The 17696-nt window shown below is 40.5% G+C and overlaps 1 protein-coding gene and 1 non-coding gene across 2 annotated transcripts in view; one reads left to right on the top strand and one right to left on the bottom strand.

Moving 5' to 3' along the window:
* GLI3 (GLI family zinc finger 3) overlaps window positions 1-17696 on the bottom strand; it is a 312603-nt gene that overhangs the window by 77572 nt on the left and 217335 nt on the right. Inside the window, exons 7-9 of the mRNA XM_049781861.1 lie at window positions 5980-6193; window positions 4562-4675; window positions 2450-2590 (exon numbers count right to left, since the gene is read on the bottom strand). Coding sequence (XP_049637818.1) covers window positions 2450-2590; window positions 4562-4675; window positions 5980-6193 — 469 coding nt within the window. The remainder of the gene's footprint in view (window positions 1-2449; window positions 2591-4561; window positions 4676-5979; window positions 6194-17696) is intronic.
* Window positions 7656-7761, top strand: LOC126021693 (U6 spliceosomal RNA). Its single transcript, XR_007500184.1, has one exon. It is a non-coding gene; the product is annotated as a U6 spliceosomal RNA (small nuclear RNA).

Below are 17696 nucleotides of genomic sequence, written 5' to 3'. Positions count from 1 at the left end.
ATTAGTGTCACCCACACTATAATGTTCCCTCAAACCAGTCTTCTAATGAGCACAAATCATTTCACATGTAGGTTTAGAATAAAGAACTTCTTTCATTCCTTGTCTGTAATGGATGAGTCATAATCACAAAAGTCCTAGAAACTACAGTTACTTATCTATAGAAACCATCTACAGACTGTTTAACTTCTCAGAGGAAGGAATCTGAATTGATCCAGGTATTGGATATTCCATAACCTATTTAAAATAGAAATTCCACACAACCCAGTTACCCACTTCTATGTATTTATTTCCCAAAATACAAAAACACACCTGTTAAGAAATAGAAATACCTCCATGTTTATCACAGCATCCTTTATAAATGCAAAGCACAGCAAACTGCCTAAATACCCAATGACAGATAATTATATAAAAAAGATGAGATATATGTATACAAAAGAACACTATTCAGCAATTAAACGGAATTCTACCATTTGCCACAACACATGTGGACCTAAACCAGACAGAAAAAGTCAAACACCATATGATTTTACTCAAATGTAACATATATGGAAGAAAAGAATCATCTTAACAAAAAATAATGTTTAGACTATAAGATCAGTGACCAAAAGGGAAAGAGTGGGTAAATTAGGTAAGAAAAGTATATGACGAAGGATGAATAATTTTAGAGGTGATCTTGATCCATTATATATACATATTCATATGATGTACACCCAAAATATAAACACTATGAAACATTAATTCAATTGTTTAAAGGACATATAGTACTTCCACCATGTCCTTTAGGACAGAAGCTTTTATACAAACATAAATTCTCCTAATTCATGTTGTTTTCTCATTATATCACTAAAGGGTAATCCTGGCTTGCTCTACTCCATTTCCCTGCATACAAAGAAAAACTCCAAACTTTTTTCCTTCTTAGTATTACAATGCCTGTGGTTTCTATTAAAACAGCCAGCAAGAATAAAGAACCATTAAGTCAAGCTTGGCTCAAAAATAACACTTGCATCAAATTAAAAAGAATCAAATTAAGTTCATGGAAATATACCTTAATTAAAAACATTAAACTTTCTAGTTCCTTGCTGTGCTGAGAAATCTAGAAATCTTCCTCAAAAATTATAAGACATGATTAAAAAAAGAAATAGCAATGGAAAAACTCTGTCATGCTAAATCCCCCAAACATTTGTCATATAATGAATCTCAAAACCTGGCAAAACAAATATTTCACACAAGAACATACAGAAAATGGGCAATGCTGCAGATGAAAGAAAACTCCTGTAGCCTCTGAAATACTTGAGATGAATATTCTCATTTTATAATGATAGAATTGGATAGTGTTTAAATATAGGATGGTTATCATGAAATGTGGATCATCTAAAAACAATAAGCATCACTGGGCCAGGATCGCAGTGGGTGTATTTGCATGTATGTGCTTGTATGAGTCAGTGTATATGGTGGGACTAAGAGAAGGATGGGGGAAGGTAACAAAAGCTTCTTTGTCAGATTTCCCATCATATTAAAAGCTTATGAAACTGCTACATTCAGTAAAGTATTCTGAATGCCTTAATGGGCCTCAGCCTTCTATCCAGAGAAGAGGGAGCCTCTGTCTCTTTATTATCTAAATGCCTCCACCTCAGCGGTTCTTGGTGCCATTTACTGGCGAGACTCTCCTGGCCTGCAAGTAAGTGCTGAATGAAATGAAGCACTGACAAAGGAAAAATGTCTCATCAGGGATGTGGGGGCTGGGAGGGCACTGCATGGTTTTTAATAACAGGCAGAGAGTAGGGCATGACTTCTGGACCTGGTAGGGTTCTAACCTGACCGTGCTGTAGTTTTCAAAAATACTCATTAATCACACTTTGAAATACATGCAACTTCACTTGTAAAAGAATTAGCCTGGTGAGGGCTGGCCCTTGGTCAGAAAACTGTGGAAATGGTTACTCACTACCCATCTTCATATAGGCTAACAACTGTGTAAAGCAGTGGGACATTCCTTAGCTGTGGAGGGTGTGAGAGAATAAGACCGAATGGAAAAAAAAGAAAGAGAAAAAACAACTAAAGGAACCTCCCACATCTAATTTTTTTCTGTCATTATAGGCTCTGGAAAAGGAGAATCAAACTTGGTTAAAAGGTTAATAATAATTCATGTCCAGCTTACTATTACTCAATAACCATCAAAGTCGCTAACTCAAAATAGTGTTTTCTGGCTTACAGGATCAGAGTCATTACACTCTCTATTGAAGACTTTATTGAATTTTACACTAAGCTTTAGCTGACTGAACAGGTCAAGCACTGTGGTCTGCGTTTTCTTTATTCTCAGAGAGTCATAAAGCCCTCTCCAGCTTGCCATGCTGCTAGCTAAGAAACTTGACTCAGTGCAGGGTCACAGAAGCCGACCCCATGAAAAAGGTCACATAGTTGGATAGCCCAGTTCCCGGCACCATTCACTTACGTGCACCAGCTGCTCCTGCGTGTCAAACTCCCGAGAGCAGCCTTCCCACTGGCAGTTGGTCTCGTAGATGACTTCAGGCTCCTGCTTGCTTTCATCTTTGTCCCCTTCTTCTTTGACCAGCGTTGTTCCTTCTGGCTGTTCCTAGAAGGCAAGAGCAGAGAGGAGGGGAAAAAAGAGGATAAATTCAGATATACAAGGAACGAGATAATACAGAGAATGTCAAAACCCGAGGTAGCTTTGTCTTCTTAATGCCATTTTTTTCCAGGAAAAATTAAAAAGAACTCAGGTCTATCAATGGAGTTAGGCATATAGAATCATTTGTAATACCTTTCTTATTTCAAAAATTTCAAATAAATGTTCAAAGATTTTTTTTTAACTTGTGAAGAAAGGTAACAGATGAAACCTTAATAATAACAAGAAGTTAAGGTCATATTCTGCTGCACAAATCTGAAGTGCGAGGAGCAAGTAATATAAGTCATTTTATTCTACCCAATAGATAATAGCTTCTCTCTCAGTTAGTTTCCTCAGTCCATTAGCTGGTTGTTCTCCGTAGTTTGGGGAATGGCTTGCTAGACCTTATAATTCTGTTTTTCTTATACTGAAGGTGGTGAGAGGCCATAGGAATAATGTTTTCTTTATTTTTTTTATAGGCCAGATCCAATGGTGTTCAGGGATTACTCGTGGCTCTACACTTAGGCATCACTCCTGATGGGGTTAAGGAGATCATTTGGAATATTAGGGATCCAACTCCAATGGGCTGCCTTTTTTTTTTTGTTTGTTTTGGGGCCACACCAGGTGATGCTCAGGTGATACTCCTGGCTATGATCTCAGAAATAGCTCCTAGCTTGGGGGACCATACAGGATGTTGGGGGATTGAACCATGGTCAGTCCCAGGTCAGCTGCATGCAAGGCAAACCCCCTACCACTGTGCCACTGCTTCGGCCCCAGTAGGCTACTTTTTTTTTTGTTTGTTTGTTTGTTTTTTGTTTTTGGGCCACACCCGGCAATGCTCAGGGGTTACTCCTGGCTCTCTGCTCAGAAATAGCTCCTGGCAGGCACGGGGGACCATATGGGACACCGGGATTCGAACCAACCACCTTTGGTCCTGGATCGGCTGCTTGCAAGGCAAACGCTGCTGTGCTATCTCTCCGGGCCCACCAGTAGGCTACTTTTAAGGCAAATGCCTTTCATTGTAGTATCACTCTGGCTCTAGATGATGTTTGCATTCAATATCTGTTCTCTAAGAAAATGCTCTACAGGGCTCAACACTTAAAACTGGGTAATACCAGTCATTGGAAGTCTTTTATGAAACTTGAAAACAACAAAAATACAAAGAACTTCCAGAACTCTGGAAATAAATCTGATCTGGAGTGTCAGAATAAAGCCTTGATGTCAACAGCAATTTGTTGAGTAGAAAAAGGCTAGAAGAAGTAACTTAAGAATCTAGTACACCCTTTCCTTCCGGCCTCCAAGTAGCTAGGATGAAAATTTGAGCTAAAGTGGCCTGGAGTTTGCATCCAAACAACCTGATTGTAACAAAGTCCTAATTCTGTAGCTGTCTGAACTTTTGCCCAATACTTAAAACTGAGGATTCCTATCATTGAGTTCCTTCTCATATCATTCACAGGAACTCTGGAAGATGGTCTGTCCAAGTTATCTCTAGACAACTAAAACCAGAGGTAAATGGGACTGTGAGGACTGGGTAAAGGATCAACATATAAGTAGGCTTCAGGTTGGCTAGTAGCACCCTGACAGTGAGTGAGTGAGTGAGTGAGTGAGTGAGTGAGAGAGAGAGAGAGAGAGAGAGAGAGAGAGAGAGAGAGAGAGAGAGAGAGAGAGAGAGAGAGAGACATAAACACAGACCCAGAGAGAGAACTTTACTAAAAGTGTTGACATTTTGCCCATTCAGGTTTGAGGAAAAAAACAGGCTTGAGACCTAATTAAAATGGCAGCATTAGCAACTTAAACTTTTTATTCTCTAAACTATCATTTGCAGCCTACAGAGCTTTCTGCATGCTATTTGCAGATGAACTGGAGAGACACATCTGCTGAACCGCTGGCTGGCATTGTGATGAAAACCTGAGCATGGCTGGACCAAGGAAGACACCTCACCTGTTGGCCCCGAGGTCCCGGGCTTGGGAGATCCTCATCAGGTTTAATCTTGGACCGTTTGTTGTGCATCAGGTCCCCACTGCTGCTCACTGCTGACTCACTCGTTGGCTTGTTCTGCCAATGGCATTCACAGAGACAGAGATAAGAATGAGGTGCTGGTCAATAACTGGGACCATTGCCAAAACACCATTCCAGACAAGTGGCCTTATATGGTCCACAACACTCTGATGTCACAGCAGCAGAATTCAGAAAATGTGCTTAAAGCCGGAGGATAGAGTCCACAGAATAGCCAGTTGCTACTTCCACAGGACTGTTCACTCCTCACAGCTTTTAAAAGAAGACAGAGCTGGGAGCCTGGGTGTGAACAATCCCCTGGGGAGTATTCCGAAGAACCAACCTATAAGGTGGTAGGAAACTAGTATCACGTCAACGTTTCTCACTGACACCATTCAGATTCTTCTCTGAGTATAATCAGTGTGGAGATGAAGACGAAGTGCTGTGTGCTTCATCCTTGCTCTGGGGGTTCTGTGTCCTCCTATTATACGACTTGGGTTTTGTTGTTGATTTTGATCATTTGTTTTGGGTTGCACCTGATGGTGCTCAGGGCTTACACCTGCACTAGGTTCTGCACCAGGAGTCACTGCAGGTGTTAAGTTTGAGGGATCCTATGGGGTGCTGCGAATCAAATCCACATATGCAAGACAGGCACCCTACCCAATATGCTATCACTCTACCCTTCTTTTTCACAGAATCCCCAGCTTTAATTAGTACAAAGGCTCTCAGAAAAGCAGTAGATTGTAGAGGTAGAGGTAGAGAGCCAGAAACTGCAGAAATGGCCTTTTTCCATCCCTGGGGTCTCCAATAGAATGGGACAATGAATGAACAGTGAAAAAGTTGGACCCTTGCACTAGCTGCTTCCAGGGAAGCTTTCAGCACACGTAAGTGAGACCTGGGGATGGCAGTGAGGGCAGGGGCCCTAATTCCCACTCTGGGCCCAGAATAACGCCTGGAGGGAGGATTCACCAGGGAGATGGAGAGGGGGACACATTCTGTGTTGAGTCTCAAAAGGACCCACAGAGGTCAGGGCAGAAGGTAGGCATCAGTGGTCAACAAATAGCAACTTTCAAGCCAGCTCTTCTGTTGAGGGACTCACAGACACAAGTGGGGGGGGGCAAAGCTCCATCCACATGCCCACTTTCCCATTAAGCTTGAAATGACTGCAGTGTAAGAAGCTTTTGCAAATGAGCATCACATAGAGGGCAGGAATATCAAAACTAAAGATGGCACCCTGGTTAGAGAGGATGATGGGAGGGTGAGGGAAGGAGCAACGAGAATCCCAAGGTATTGGCCTCAAGTAAGCCAGTGGTAGCCATGGCTCTGCTCAGCACCAGGCCAGACCCGCTCACCAATAGTCTCACCTGCGAGGTCTCGGAAGGGCCAGAGCTGACCTGGACAGGATTCAGAACTGCAGGGATCCCTGGAATCGGCCTCTGGGTTGGGAAAGTTGGGGCAGGGTGGATGAGCGGAGGGCTATGTCCAAAAGCTGATCCTAAGCTTGGCTGACGGCTCAAAATCTGTTGATGCATGTGGAGAGATACAGGTGCGGAAGGGTAGGTGAAGCTCAAGGCAGGGCTGCGTGAAGAGACAACGAGTGGACATGAGTAGATCGTTGCGAATACTTCAAAGCACAAAACATTTGCACCTTTTCCCGGGCATCACCATCCCAAGCTGATTCTCATTGGTCTGCTTCAATTACAAGTTCAAAAAGTTATTAACAAAAGCTTAAAAACTCCAAAAGAAAGAAGGCTACACCAAGACATGCACATATCTGCACACACGGAGAGAAAGAAAGACCTGATAAAATTCAGTAAAATGGAAACCAAAAGCATCAGCTCAATAACTGCTATTTATTGCAATAACAAACTTTAGATAAAATAGAGAATGAGTGACTACATGCTTTATAGTACTTTTACTGGCTCTCGGCTCCATATGATCCTGTGCATGGAGCAATTCCTTTAATCTCAGTTCCCACTGCACACTTTCATATGTCTCCAGATCTTATTACAAGAGGAAAGAAAATCAATTGGTTAAATGTGTTTTGAACACCATGCTTGTCATATCACTCATTTGTTTGTAAAGATGGAAAGCTCGGTTCATCCAGAATGCCACCTAAAGAATTTCCATCAGTGCCGTCTGGTTACAGAAGCTGATGGATTAACCTCTCCCAGCTGAAATCGGTGATCAATGGGCTTCGATGGAGCAATATTCCAATGGGAGAACAGAGCTCCCTCTCCTAGCTAAACAGAATTAAATGTCTAATAAAGCCCATTAGACATGCTAATGCCTGTCACCACTTCATTATGCCACAGTACTTCCCAGGCTACTGGGAAATTCTGAGGAATCCACTCGACTACCTTAATTTTAAGATGGTAGTGTCATCTTATTCTTTGTGCCAGCAAAGTTGAGAAACCAAATCCTTTTAAAAGAATGAGGTATTCTTGAAAATTTTGCCAAGACTTGAATTTATTGAACTTAGTGAATATATAAAATTTCTTTCTTAAAAAAAAAAGCAGTCAAAAATTGTATATAGTTTGCTTCCATTCCTGCTCTGTAATATCCAGAAAAAATCAATGGATTGTTTTGCAATGTCAACTGCAGAATTCTTGCATATTTCCACTATGGTGAGTTAATTACTATTACTGTTAAGTACATTAAGTGAGAATATAATAATTTTTGGGGGTTTTGGGCCACACCCATTTGATGTGCAGGGGTTACTCCTGGCTACACACTCAGAAATTGCCCCTGGCTCGGGAGGACCATATGGGACGCCGGGGGATCAAACCGCGGTCCTTCCTTGGCTAACGTTTGCAAGGCAGACACCTTACCTCTAGCGCCACCTCACTGACCCCTATAATAATTTATTTTCAAAATTTAAACCTTTCAATAACTTTAAACACTAATTCTAAAGACAAATTTGACATTTTGCCTTTCTGACTATAATCTATAAAAATTTACAAGAAGATTACAATACTATTGTCCCTCCAGACAACCTTCTATTACAATCATTTGTCCATTTAAAACTGAATATAACAATGTGCTTGCTTTGGCAGCACATATACTAAAATTGGAATGATACAGAGAAGATTAGCAGGCCCCTGTGCAAGGATGACACGCAAATTCTTAAAACCGAATATCACTAAGAATTTCTTAGGAAAATTCCACCAGGTGCAGAAAAACTCCTTTCATTCTGATTGTATTTCTTTAATAAAGGAAAGCAAAGAAGCATGGTGAAAATAGTCATTGTTCACAGTTAAGTTAGAGAGAAATCAGTACTAATATTCTGCTTCTGCAATGCTCTACTTTCTGCCAGTGTTTCCGAAAGCAGCCATGAATGATTACAGTAAGCCTTAGCGAAGGTAGCTGTGTGGATGATTGATAGGGCATTAATCAAAAGATGCATATCTGCCTCAGAATTTGTTCACAAGCTTTCTTCTAATAGCTGATTTCATGTTCACTGAGCTCTATGCCAGTTTGTCCAATTTATTTTTCAGTGTACAAGTCATTCATCAAAAAAACACAATGATTTAATGTGCAACCCCCCCTTTTCTTTTTTGGTGAATGGGTACTACTGTGTAACTAACTCACTTATTTGATTAAAAATAAAGTCCCATTACACACATCTTTACAATGTAACAAAGGATGCACCTTTCTGAGGCTGCAAGATCCCACAAGACATACAGGAACCTTAAATGGATACCTCTGATTCTGGAGAGCACAGAAGAAGACTGAAGAAGTCCCAGCTTAAGTCAGAGTTAAGACAATTAGAAAACAGTCCATAACTCAGACACCACCTTCCTTTGAGCTTACAAGCAATTTACAAATGTTAATAGCAGGAAGTTAGTCCATATTTCCATTTTTTGATGTAAGGACCACACCTGCTGCTCAGGAACCATTCCTGGTTCAGTACTCAGAAGTGAGTTCCTAGATGTGTTCCGAGGTCCAAATGTGGTGATAAGGATCAGACTAGGGTCCACTGCTTGCAAGGCAAGTGCCCTACCCCTATATTATCTTTCCTACTTCTCTGTTTATATTCCAGTAATTGTTTCTCCTGTTTCCAATGATATCGGGTGGGAGTGGGTAGCCCACACACAGCTGGTTTGTTGTCATGCTTGCCCAGAGGTCTCTCTCTCTCTCTCTCTCTCTCTCTCTCTCTCTCTCTCTCTCTCTCTCACACACACACACACACACACACACACACACACACACACACAAACGGCTGAGTGTGCCATCCTTAGTTTTGTCCCTAGAGATCACAAACATCAGTGTCACCAGGATAGCTACAAATGTGTGAATGTGACAAGACTGAAACATTGCTGGGAGCAGAGAGCTCAGCAATGCAGGGCATGCCCTCGGGCTTACCAGGATCCTGTCACCGAATAACTCCTGAAAAAATCTAGGGATAACCCTGGAGAACCCCCCTTTTCCTGGACCACAATTATAGATCTGGAGCCACCCAAGTACCATTAGATTGTTCTGCTACTTCCCCAGCTTTCATAAACTCTGCACAGCACCTGAGCATTGAGCTAGCTGTCTGGCTGTCTGAGTACTGCTTAGTAGTGCACTGGGCCACCAGGACAGTGTGGGAGGTCCCATTCAGAAAACAAAACAAAGCTCTGGCCTCACCCCTGAGGATGAGACACTTTTCCACATTCCAGGCTCACTGAGTATCAGGGATGCAATGATCCAATTCCCATTCCTTCTGTCCACCAATGTCCCCAGTTTCGTTCTTACCCTTTACTCATCTGTGAAAGATAATTTTTTCTTTTTTCCTCTCAATCACTGTGGTTTTAAAGAAAAGATAACATACAAGGGATGTGGCTAAGTGACAGCACATTCCCCGTATGTATGTTGGTTAGAATCCCAGCACCAATAAGAAACAAAGAAAAATAAAACATGGTGAAGGCAAGAAACTGAAAACAAAGCCCAGAATCATACCATCTACAGCTATGTTCTTTCTTCCTCGAGCATCTCCAGGACAGGACCATGCAAACTTTCAACACTTCAGAGATGAGGCCCTTTTTGCTGGTAAAACCTTGGACATGAAAGAACCTTCTCTAAGATACTTGCCAACTGCTGAACTGCAAGTTATCAGAATAAACAAAATGAGAGTCTATCTAGAGTGATAGGACAAAGGCACTTGCCTTACAAGTAGCAGTCCAAGTTGCATGCTCAGCACCCCATATGGTACCTTGAACCCTCCAAGAGAGTTCGTTGAGTGCAGAGCCAGCAGAGGGGACAAATTATTAACCTAATTTATATATGTGTGCATAAACATATGCATATATATGCGTGTGTGTGTGGATTTCTGGGCCACAATAGGCGATGCTCAGGGTTTAGTCTTGGCCCTGCACTCAGGGATCAATCCTGTACTGTACTATTTCTAAGGTCTATCAAAAGTTTTTCAGGGGACCAGGGAGATAGCTCAGTGTCTGTGCTATGTTGTGTATGTGTGGGAGACCTGGATCTGGCTATGGCACCACATTACCTGAATACCACCACATTGTGAACACCAAGTTACCAAGGACCAAATAGAGTACATCCTTGAACACTTATGAGTATGGCCTAAAAGAAACCCAACTAAGTTCTCCCCACCCCCCAAAAAAAACAAGAGTCTCAAGAAAAGAGCAGAAGATGAACAATGGAAACTGCACAGAATGTCAGGGAGGGTGAGTGGAAGTGTCATTCCCTCTAGGTCACTGTGCACATTGGAACCAGTTGCATTGCCTTGAGCTTAGCACAGCTGCTTTCTTCTCCATGCAGATTCCAGATGAAACATCACATCATAACAAAGAGGTTGAGACTCTTTGGAGTACCCCACCCAACAAGTACCTCTCATGGATGCCAGCTGCTCCCCTGCCATCTTCTCTTGTTTTACAACCTTACTCTCACTCAGCACAAGATACTCTGAAATCCTATTTGCTCTTTTCCTCTAGAAAGGCAGGTCAAGGTGAGCTGGACCCTGTTCTGCCTTGTTCCTTGGCACATGCAGGCACTCAGTACTGAATCCACGTAGAGATTCAGCTCCTCTGTGTATTGAGTTCCTATTGCCACTATAGTGATGTATAAAATGGCAGCTCAACTTTGAGTTTAGCAAATTTGGACCAGGTTGCAATCCCACAAGCAGTAAATGAAAGAAAGTACTTTTCTTATTACATACCCACCAACAGAGATTGTTCCCATTATTTTTGATATGTGCCATCTCATTGGTATAAGATGATATCTCATTGTCATCTTAATTTGGACTGCCCTAATGATAAGCTATTATTAGCATTTTTTCATGCGTCTGTTGGCCATCAGTTGATCTTCCTCAGAGAAGTGTCTGTTCATTTTTGATGTGTAAAAACTCATTTTTAAGTAGACTTTTGGGGGGAGTAAAATTGAGCTGAGATGTGTGAGACCAGCAAAAGCAGCTATAAGTGGTGGCCATAATTTTGACTTAAAAATACAGTTTTGAATCAATCTAAGAAAGATGAACTCAATCACAGCTGCTACCAGTTGTAGGCAGAGTTTGAGAAAAAAGTTCCACTTTGAAACAAGCAGATGTGTGTGAGACCAGCAAAAGCATAGCAATTTAGCTTCATTCTGTGGTTATGCATTTCTTCCAGTCAAGAAGCTGCATTACAATATTTAATAAAACTACCAAACAATAAGTTCAGAGTGGGAAAACTATGCAGAACTCCACCACACCTTGTAATTGAAGATGTTAGTTCTGCAGACCAGCCAACACCAGCCATACATAACATTTCTGATCAGGACTTCAGAGAGGATATGTTAAGGATGTTCAAAGAACTTATAGAAATGATAAAACAGACCATCAAGAGGATATGAAATAAAAATGAGAAAATTTCAAACTAAAATATCAAAACTGAAAAACATGGTAGGTGAAACAAAAAGCCTCACCAGCAGAATAATAGCTGCTGAAGACAGAATCAGTGAGCTAGAAGATGAGCTGCAGAGCACCTCCATATAACAGAAGAAGCTGGAAAAACTCCTTAAAGAAAGTGAAGAGATGACAATAGAACTTTTTTATATAAACTGAATAAAAACAAAATAAGGAACATTTGGGTTCCAGAGATACAGGTAGAAAACCCTGATGAAGAATCAACAGTCAAATATATCATTGCTGAGAGATTCTCTTAACTAAAGAGTGCATGCAACCATATCCTAGATGCCCAAAGAGTATCAGCTAAAAGAGATCCAGAGAAAAGCACCCCGAGGCACATACTAGACACAATGATGAAAACCACAGTTAAGCAAAAATACTAAAAACAAGATCAAAAAAGAAAATTACATAAAAAGAAGCATCCTTAAGATTTACAGCAGAGTTATCACAAGCAACTCTCAAGGCCTGAAGGCAGTGGTGGATATAGTGACAGCATTCAACAAAATAAATGCTTTGCCAAGGATACTTCACCCAACCGTATTTTCATTCAGGTCTGAAGAAAGGATACATAGCTTCATGGATAAATAACAGCTCAGAAACTTCACAAACTCAAATCCAACCTTGAAAGAAGAGCTGAAAGATCTACTTTCAGGCAAGGCAGACACAGGGAATACACCAAGCTATTACAAAAAAAGATGATATTTAATCCCATGACAATTGTCTCTCTCATTGTCAATGGATAAAAAGCACCAGTTAAGAGACACAGAGTAGCAAATTGGATCAAAATGTTGAATCCAATATTTTGCTGCCTGCAAGAAATACATCTGAATAGTCAGAGCAAACAGACTAAAAATCAAATTTTGGAGGACAATAATTCAAGCAAAAAGTTCTCTTATAAAGGATGGGGTGGCTATAATTGGATAAAAAAAAACACAGACTTTAAGCTTTAAAAGGTTATAAAAGACAGAGAAGGACATTTCTAATAATCAAGGAATATGTACAAGAAAAATAACACTCCTAAACATATATGCACCCAATGAGAGCCAACAAAATATTTAAAACAATTGCTGATAGATGTAAAGAAAGACATCAATTATAACATATATATACAAATATATATGTATATATATATGTAGTAACAAGATTAGTAGAAAAAATATTAAATAGTTTAGATCTTCCCAAACAATGCATTGAGTAAGTTAGTGATCTCCTAAGAAAAAAGCCTAAAAGTAAGCTTTCCAGAGAAAAGAAAATAAAAATTAAAGGCCATTAAAAGTTCAAGAGTTCAGATCTTGAAGTTGTTCATATGTAAATGTGAGTCTCAAGGGCCTAGCTGCAGAAGCACTTTGCAGGAGTATTTGGAGATGCTGATAAAGAGGATTGCTCCTCCAAAAACACTTGAGAAGCAGTTATCCAGGAAAATAGTTTAAAAGGCTAAATTAGTTTAGTGTTAATTTGTCCTTTTTTTTTCTTTCTTTTTTTTTTTTTTTTTTTTTTTTTTGGTTTTTGGGCCACGCCCAGCGGCCCTCAGGGGTTACTCCTGGCTGTCTGCTCAGAAATAGCTCCTGGCAGGCACAGGGGACCCTATGGGACTCCGGGGATTCGAACCAACCACCTTTGGTCCTGGATCGGCTGCTTGCAAGGCAAACACCGCTGTGCTATCTCTCCGGGCCCTGTTTGTCCTTTATTTTTCTAAGCAGCAGAAAAAAGGGAAATTTGAGTATATGTCAATTTTCCTAAATATGGATGTACTTGGAAACTATTACTTTCAGTGAAATAAGTCAGAGGGAGAGAGATAGACACAGAATAGACTCACTCATCTATGGGCATTAAGAAAAATTAAGGACATTGTAATAATGCCCAGAGACAATAGAGATGAGAGTCAGAAGGATAGGCTCACAATATGAAGTCCACCACAAAGAGTAGTGGTGCAGTTAGGGAAATAACTACACTAACAACTATCATGACAATCTTAATGAGTGAGAGAAGTATAATGCCAGTCTCAAATACAGGCAGGGGTTGGGAAAGAGGGAGGGGGCACCAATGATGGGAATGTTGCACTGCTGAAGGGGGGGGGGTGTTTTGTTTATGACTAAAACCCAACTACAATCATGATTGTAACCATGGTGCTTAAAGATTATATAAAGATTATATTAAAAAAAAAAGAAAAATGAAAGATGTAAAGCACTTTAAATTCTGTCTGGCATATAGAATACTTTGATTCAAAAAAAAAAAATCTCTGACCCTACTGTATATGGTAACTTCATACATCACATGTACTTTCTACCCAGATAAACAGACTTACAGTTCATTTTGTGGTTTATAAAGAATATGAAAGGAGCATATTACTATATGCAGTAACTTGGGAGCAAAATTGTGAGCACACCTTTTACTAGGTAGAGTATATTACTTCTTTGGGGGGGGGGGGGTTGGGGTCACACCGACAGTGCTCAGAGGTTACTCCTGGCTCCATGCTCAGAAATCACTCCTGGCAGACTCAGGGGACCATATGGGATGCCGGGATTCGAACCAATGACTTTCTGCATGAAAAGCAAACACCTTACCTCCATGCTATCTCTCCAGCCCTGAATATATTACTTCTATCTTCACTTTTACCTTAGCCGAATTAGCTAAACCTGAGGAGCAAATCATTGTCTATCTGAGTGGGAATCAGTTTCTCCTATTTTGAAAACATTTAAAATAAATAATAACATTTAAAATAAATAATTTAAAGTCTGAATATTTTAAAGATGGTAATTTATTCTCTATAAAAATCAAATTTTGCCAACTCTTGCAAAATATGGTTAAATTTAGCAAACGATCTTATTTCTAAAACTACAGAGAATCAGATTAATTATATCGCGCTTTTGTTGTTTTTGGGGGGTGCTACACCCGGTGACACTCAGGTCTTGCTCCTGGCTATGCACTCAGAAATTGCTCCTGCTTGAGGAACCATATAGGATGCCAGGGGATCAAACTGTGGTCCATACTAGGTTAGCAGTGCAAGGCAGATGCCCTATTGCTTGTGCCACCGCTCTAGCCCCTATGTCTAGGAAGCTTAATCTCTATTTCCAGTTTAGTTACATTTTTGGCTACAGTGGAAAGAAAGATGCCAAGTAACTAACATAAAATTTTACACTACATCAACCATTAACTAGCCAAGTTTTAACCCAGTATTTTCTACACATGCCATGTAGTTCCAAAGAACAAAGCAATTATGTGTAACTAGAATCTTATATTTTATATGTAGTCAGTACATAAAACATGAAAATCAACTATTCGATTTTCACACCAAGGAAATAAGTCAACATTTACACAAAGTCCTTATCAATCTGTAAATCACATTTATATTTAATTCTTGTAATGATGATATAAGTGGGAACACTCTATATCTATATTGTAGAAAATCATTGATTAAACATTTGTTTAATCTTGTTATACAAAAATTAATTATTCAAGTCAAATGCATAAAAACCAATCAAAATAGCACATAAAACAAATCTCTAATATGTTTTTAAAATACTATAGAAATTCTATATACGGGGCCTGGAGAGATAGCACAGCGGCGTTTGCCTTGCAAGCAGCTGATCCAGGACCAAAGGTGGTTGGTTCGAATCCTGGTGTCCCACATGGTCCCCGTGCCTGCCAGGAGTTATTTCTGAGCAGCAGACAGCCAAGAGTAACCCCTGAGCACTGCCGGGTGTGGCCCAAAAACCAAAAAAAGAAAAAAAAAAGAAATTCTATATACGGGACTGGAGTAGTGACACAAGAGGTAGGGAGTCTGTCTTGCACACACTGACCTAGGATAGACCATGGTTGAATCCCCTGGCATCCCATATGGTCCCCCGAGCCTGCCAGGAGCGATTTATTTATTCATTTATGTATGTATTTATTTATTTATATATGTTTGGTTTTGGGGTCACACACAGCAGCGCTCAGGGTTATTTCTGGCTCTACACTCAGAACTCGCTCCTGGCAGGCTCGGGGGACCATATGGGATGCCAGGATTCGAACCACCATCCTTCTGCATGTGAGGCAACAACCTACCTCCATGCTATCTCTCCGGCCACGCAGGAGCAATTTCTAAGCACAGAGCCAAGAGTAAGCCCTGAGCATCACCTGGTGTGCCCCACTCTTCAAAAAAAGAAATTGTATATATGGCAGAGGAACAGGCTGAATAATAACACTGCCATAATAAATGAAATAGCATAATTTGACTTGCTGCAGCCCTTCATCATTGAAGACTATAATGCTGATTATTGTAATGGAGATTTGTTTTTAAATAAAAATGAAGGAGGAGAGAGATCATATAGCAGTTAGCTAGCTGACCTGGGTTTGATCCTGGCAATACATGACTTTCAGATCACTAGTGGGAGACACTCTGATGACCCCAAATATTGTTCCTGGCTTTGGAGGTCCAGGAACTCCCCCCATCACTTCACTAGAGGGAGCACTCCGTGGCAATAAGGCCTGCATTCTAGAGCCCTAGCACTGAACTTCTGGTTTAAGGCAGAGAGTATTGTTGAGACTGGGCCTCCAATCTATCTGAGCACTGTTTGAGAGGGCCCCCCAATAAATCAATAAATAAGGATGCAAATTTGAGTTTTTTGGGGGGGGCATACCAGACTGTACTCTGGGCTTATTTTTGATTATGCACTGAGAGATTACTCTTGGGGGGCCCAAATGACCATCTGACTGAGCCATTGCAAGGCAGGCCCCCTACCTGCTGTACTATTTATGCAGCCCCCAAGGATGCACATTTTTGAGGAACTACAGAAGGGTCAAGAAGCTATATTAATAAAAAAAAAAAGAAGAAGCTATATTAATACCCAAGGAACACAAATATACAATACAATAATCCCTTCCTTACACCTATATTCATTGCAGCGCTATTTACAATAGCCAGACTCTGGAAACAACCAAGATGCCCTTCAACAGATGAGTGGCTAAAGAAACTGTGGTACATATACTCAATGGAATACTATGCAGCCGTCAGGAGAGATGAAGTCATAAAATTTTCCCATACATGGATGTACATGGAATCTATTATGCTGAGTGAAATAAGTCAGAGGGAGAGAGAAAAACACAGAATGGTTTCACTCATCTATGGGCTTTAAGAAAAATGAAATACATTTTTAACAGTGTCTCAGAGACAAGAGAGATGAGGGCTGGTAGGGGCAGCTCATGACATGAAGCCCATTACATAGAGTGATGAGTGCAGTTGGAGAGATGACTACACTGAAAACTATCATAACAATGTGAATGAATAAGGAAAGTAGAAAGCCTGTCTCGAGTACAGGTGGTGGGGGGGTGGGGAGGAGGGAGATCTGGGAAATTGGTGGTGGGAATGTTGCACTGGTGAAGGGGGGTGTTCTTTACATGACGGTAATCATACAACTATAATCATATTTGTAATCACGGTGTTTAAATAAAGATAATTATAACAAAAAAGAAGCTATATTACCTGATGGTCACTTAGAGGTTAAAGTTTCTATTTCATTGTTTCATAATTTCAATTTACATGGTAGCTTTAACCTTCTCTTAAAATAAAAATGAAAAGGGTGGGGCTAGAGAGATAGCAATGGATAGGGCATTTGCTTTGAATGCAGTCAACCTAGGTAGGATTCCTGGCCTCCCATATGGTTCCCTGAGCACTGCCAGGAAAAATTCCGTGTAGAGCTAGAAGTACACCAGGTGTAGTCCAAAAACTAAAAACTTTTGTAAATAAAAAAGATTTTCATTAGGATTGTTGTAAAGAACTCTCTACTACTGAATGGCAGCCTGAGGTTCCTGTTCTCTACCAACACACATGTGCAAAGGCTCAAGTGGTAGAGAGCTGAGCAATACCCCACACACTTCACAGAAAGTTTTATCTGTTTCAGCTTGATCTGTGGACTTGCTCCATGATATGAAGCACCTTCCAGGGAGCTATCATGGCTCCTGATTCATCAGAGCTTGGTGTGGAGCATACAGGTGAATAGCAAAGGCTGGATAGGATTCTATCTTAAATATAACAAAACAATGTGTCAAAGCTGACTTTTTCCAATTATCCTGTTATCCTTCATACAGATATGAATGTTCATAAGTTTCTCAGTAGAAATCCATCTGATATTTTTATAATGTATTATTCTGACTTAGGGCATTAAGGTTAGGGACTGGAAAGATAGTAAGTACTGTTAGCAGGGTGCTTAC

Source organism: Suncus etruscus, chromosome 10 (genome assembly GCF_024139225.1).
Source record: "Suncus etruscus isolate mSunEtr1 chromosome 10, mSunEtr1.pri.cur, whole genome shotgun sequence".
NCBI lineage: Eukaryota > Metazoa > Chordata > Mammalia > Eulipotyphla > Soricidae > Suncus > Suncus etruscus.
Note: the sequence above shows the minus strand (reverse complement) of the source record. Positions and strands in the feature narration are given on the sequence as shown.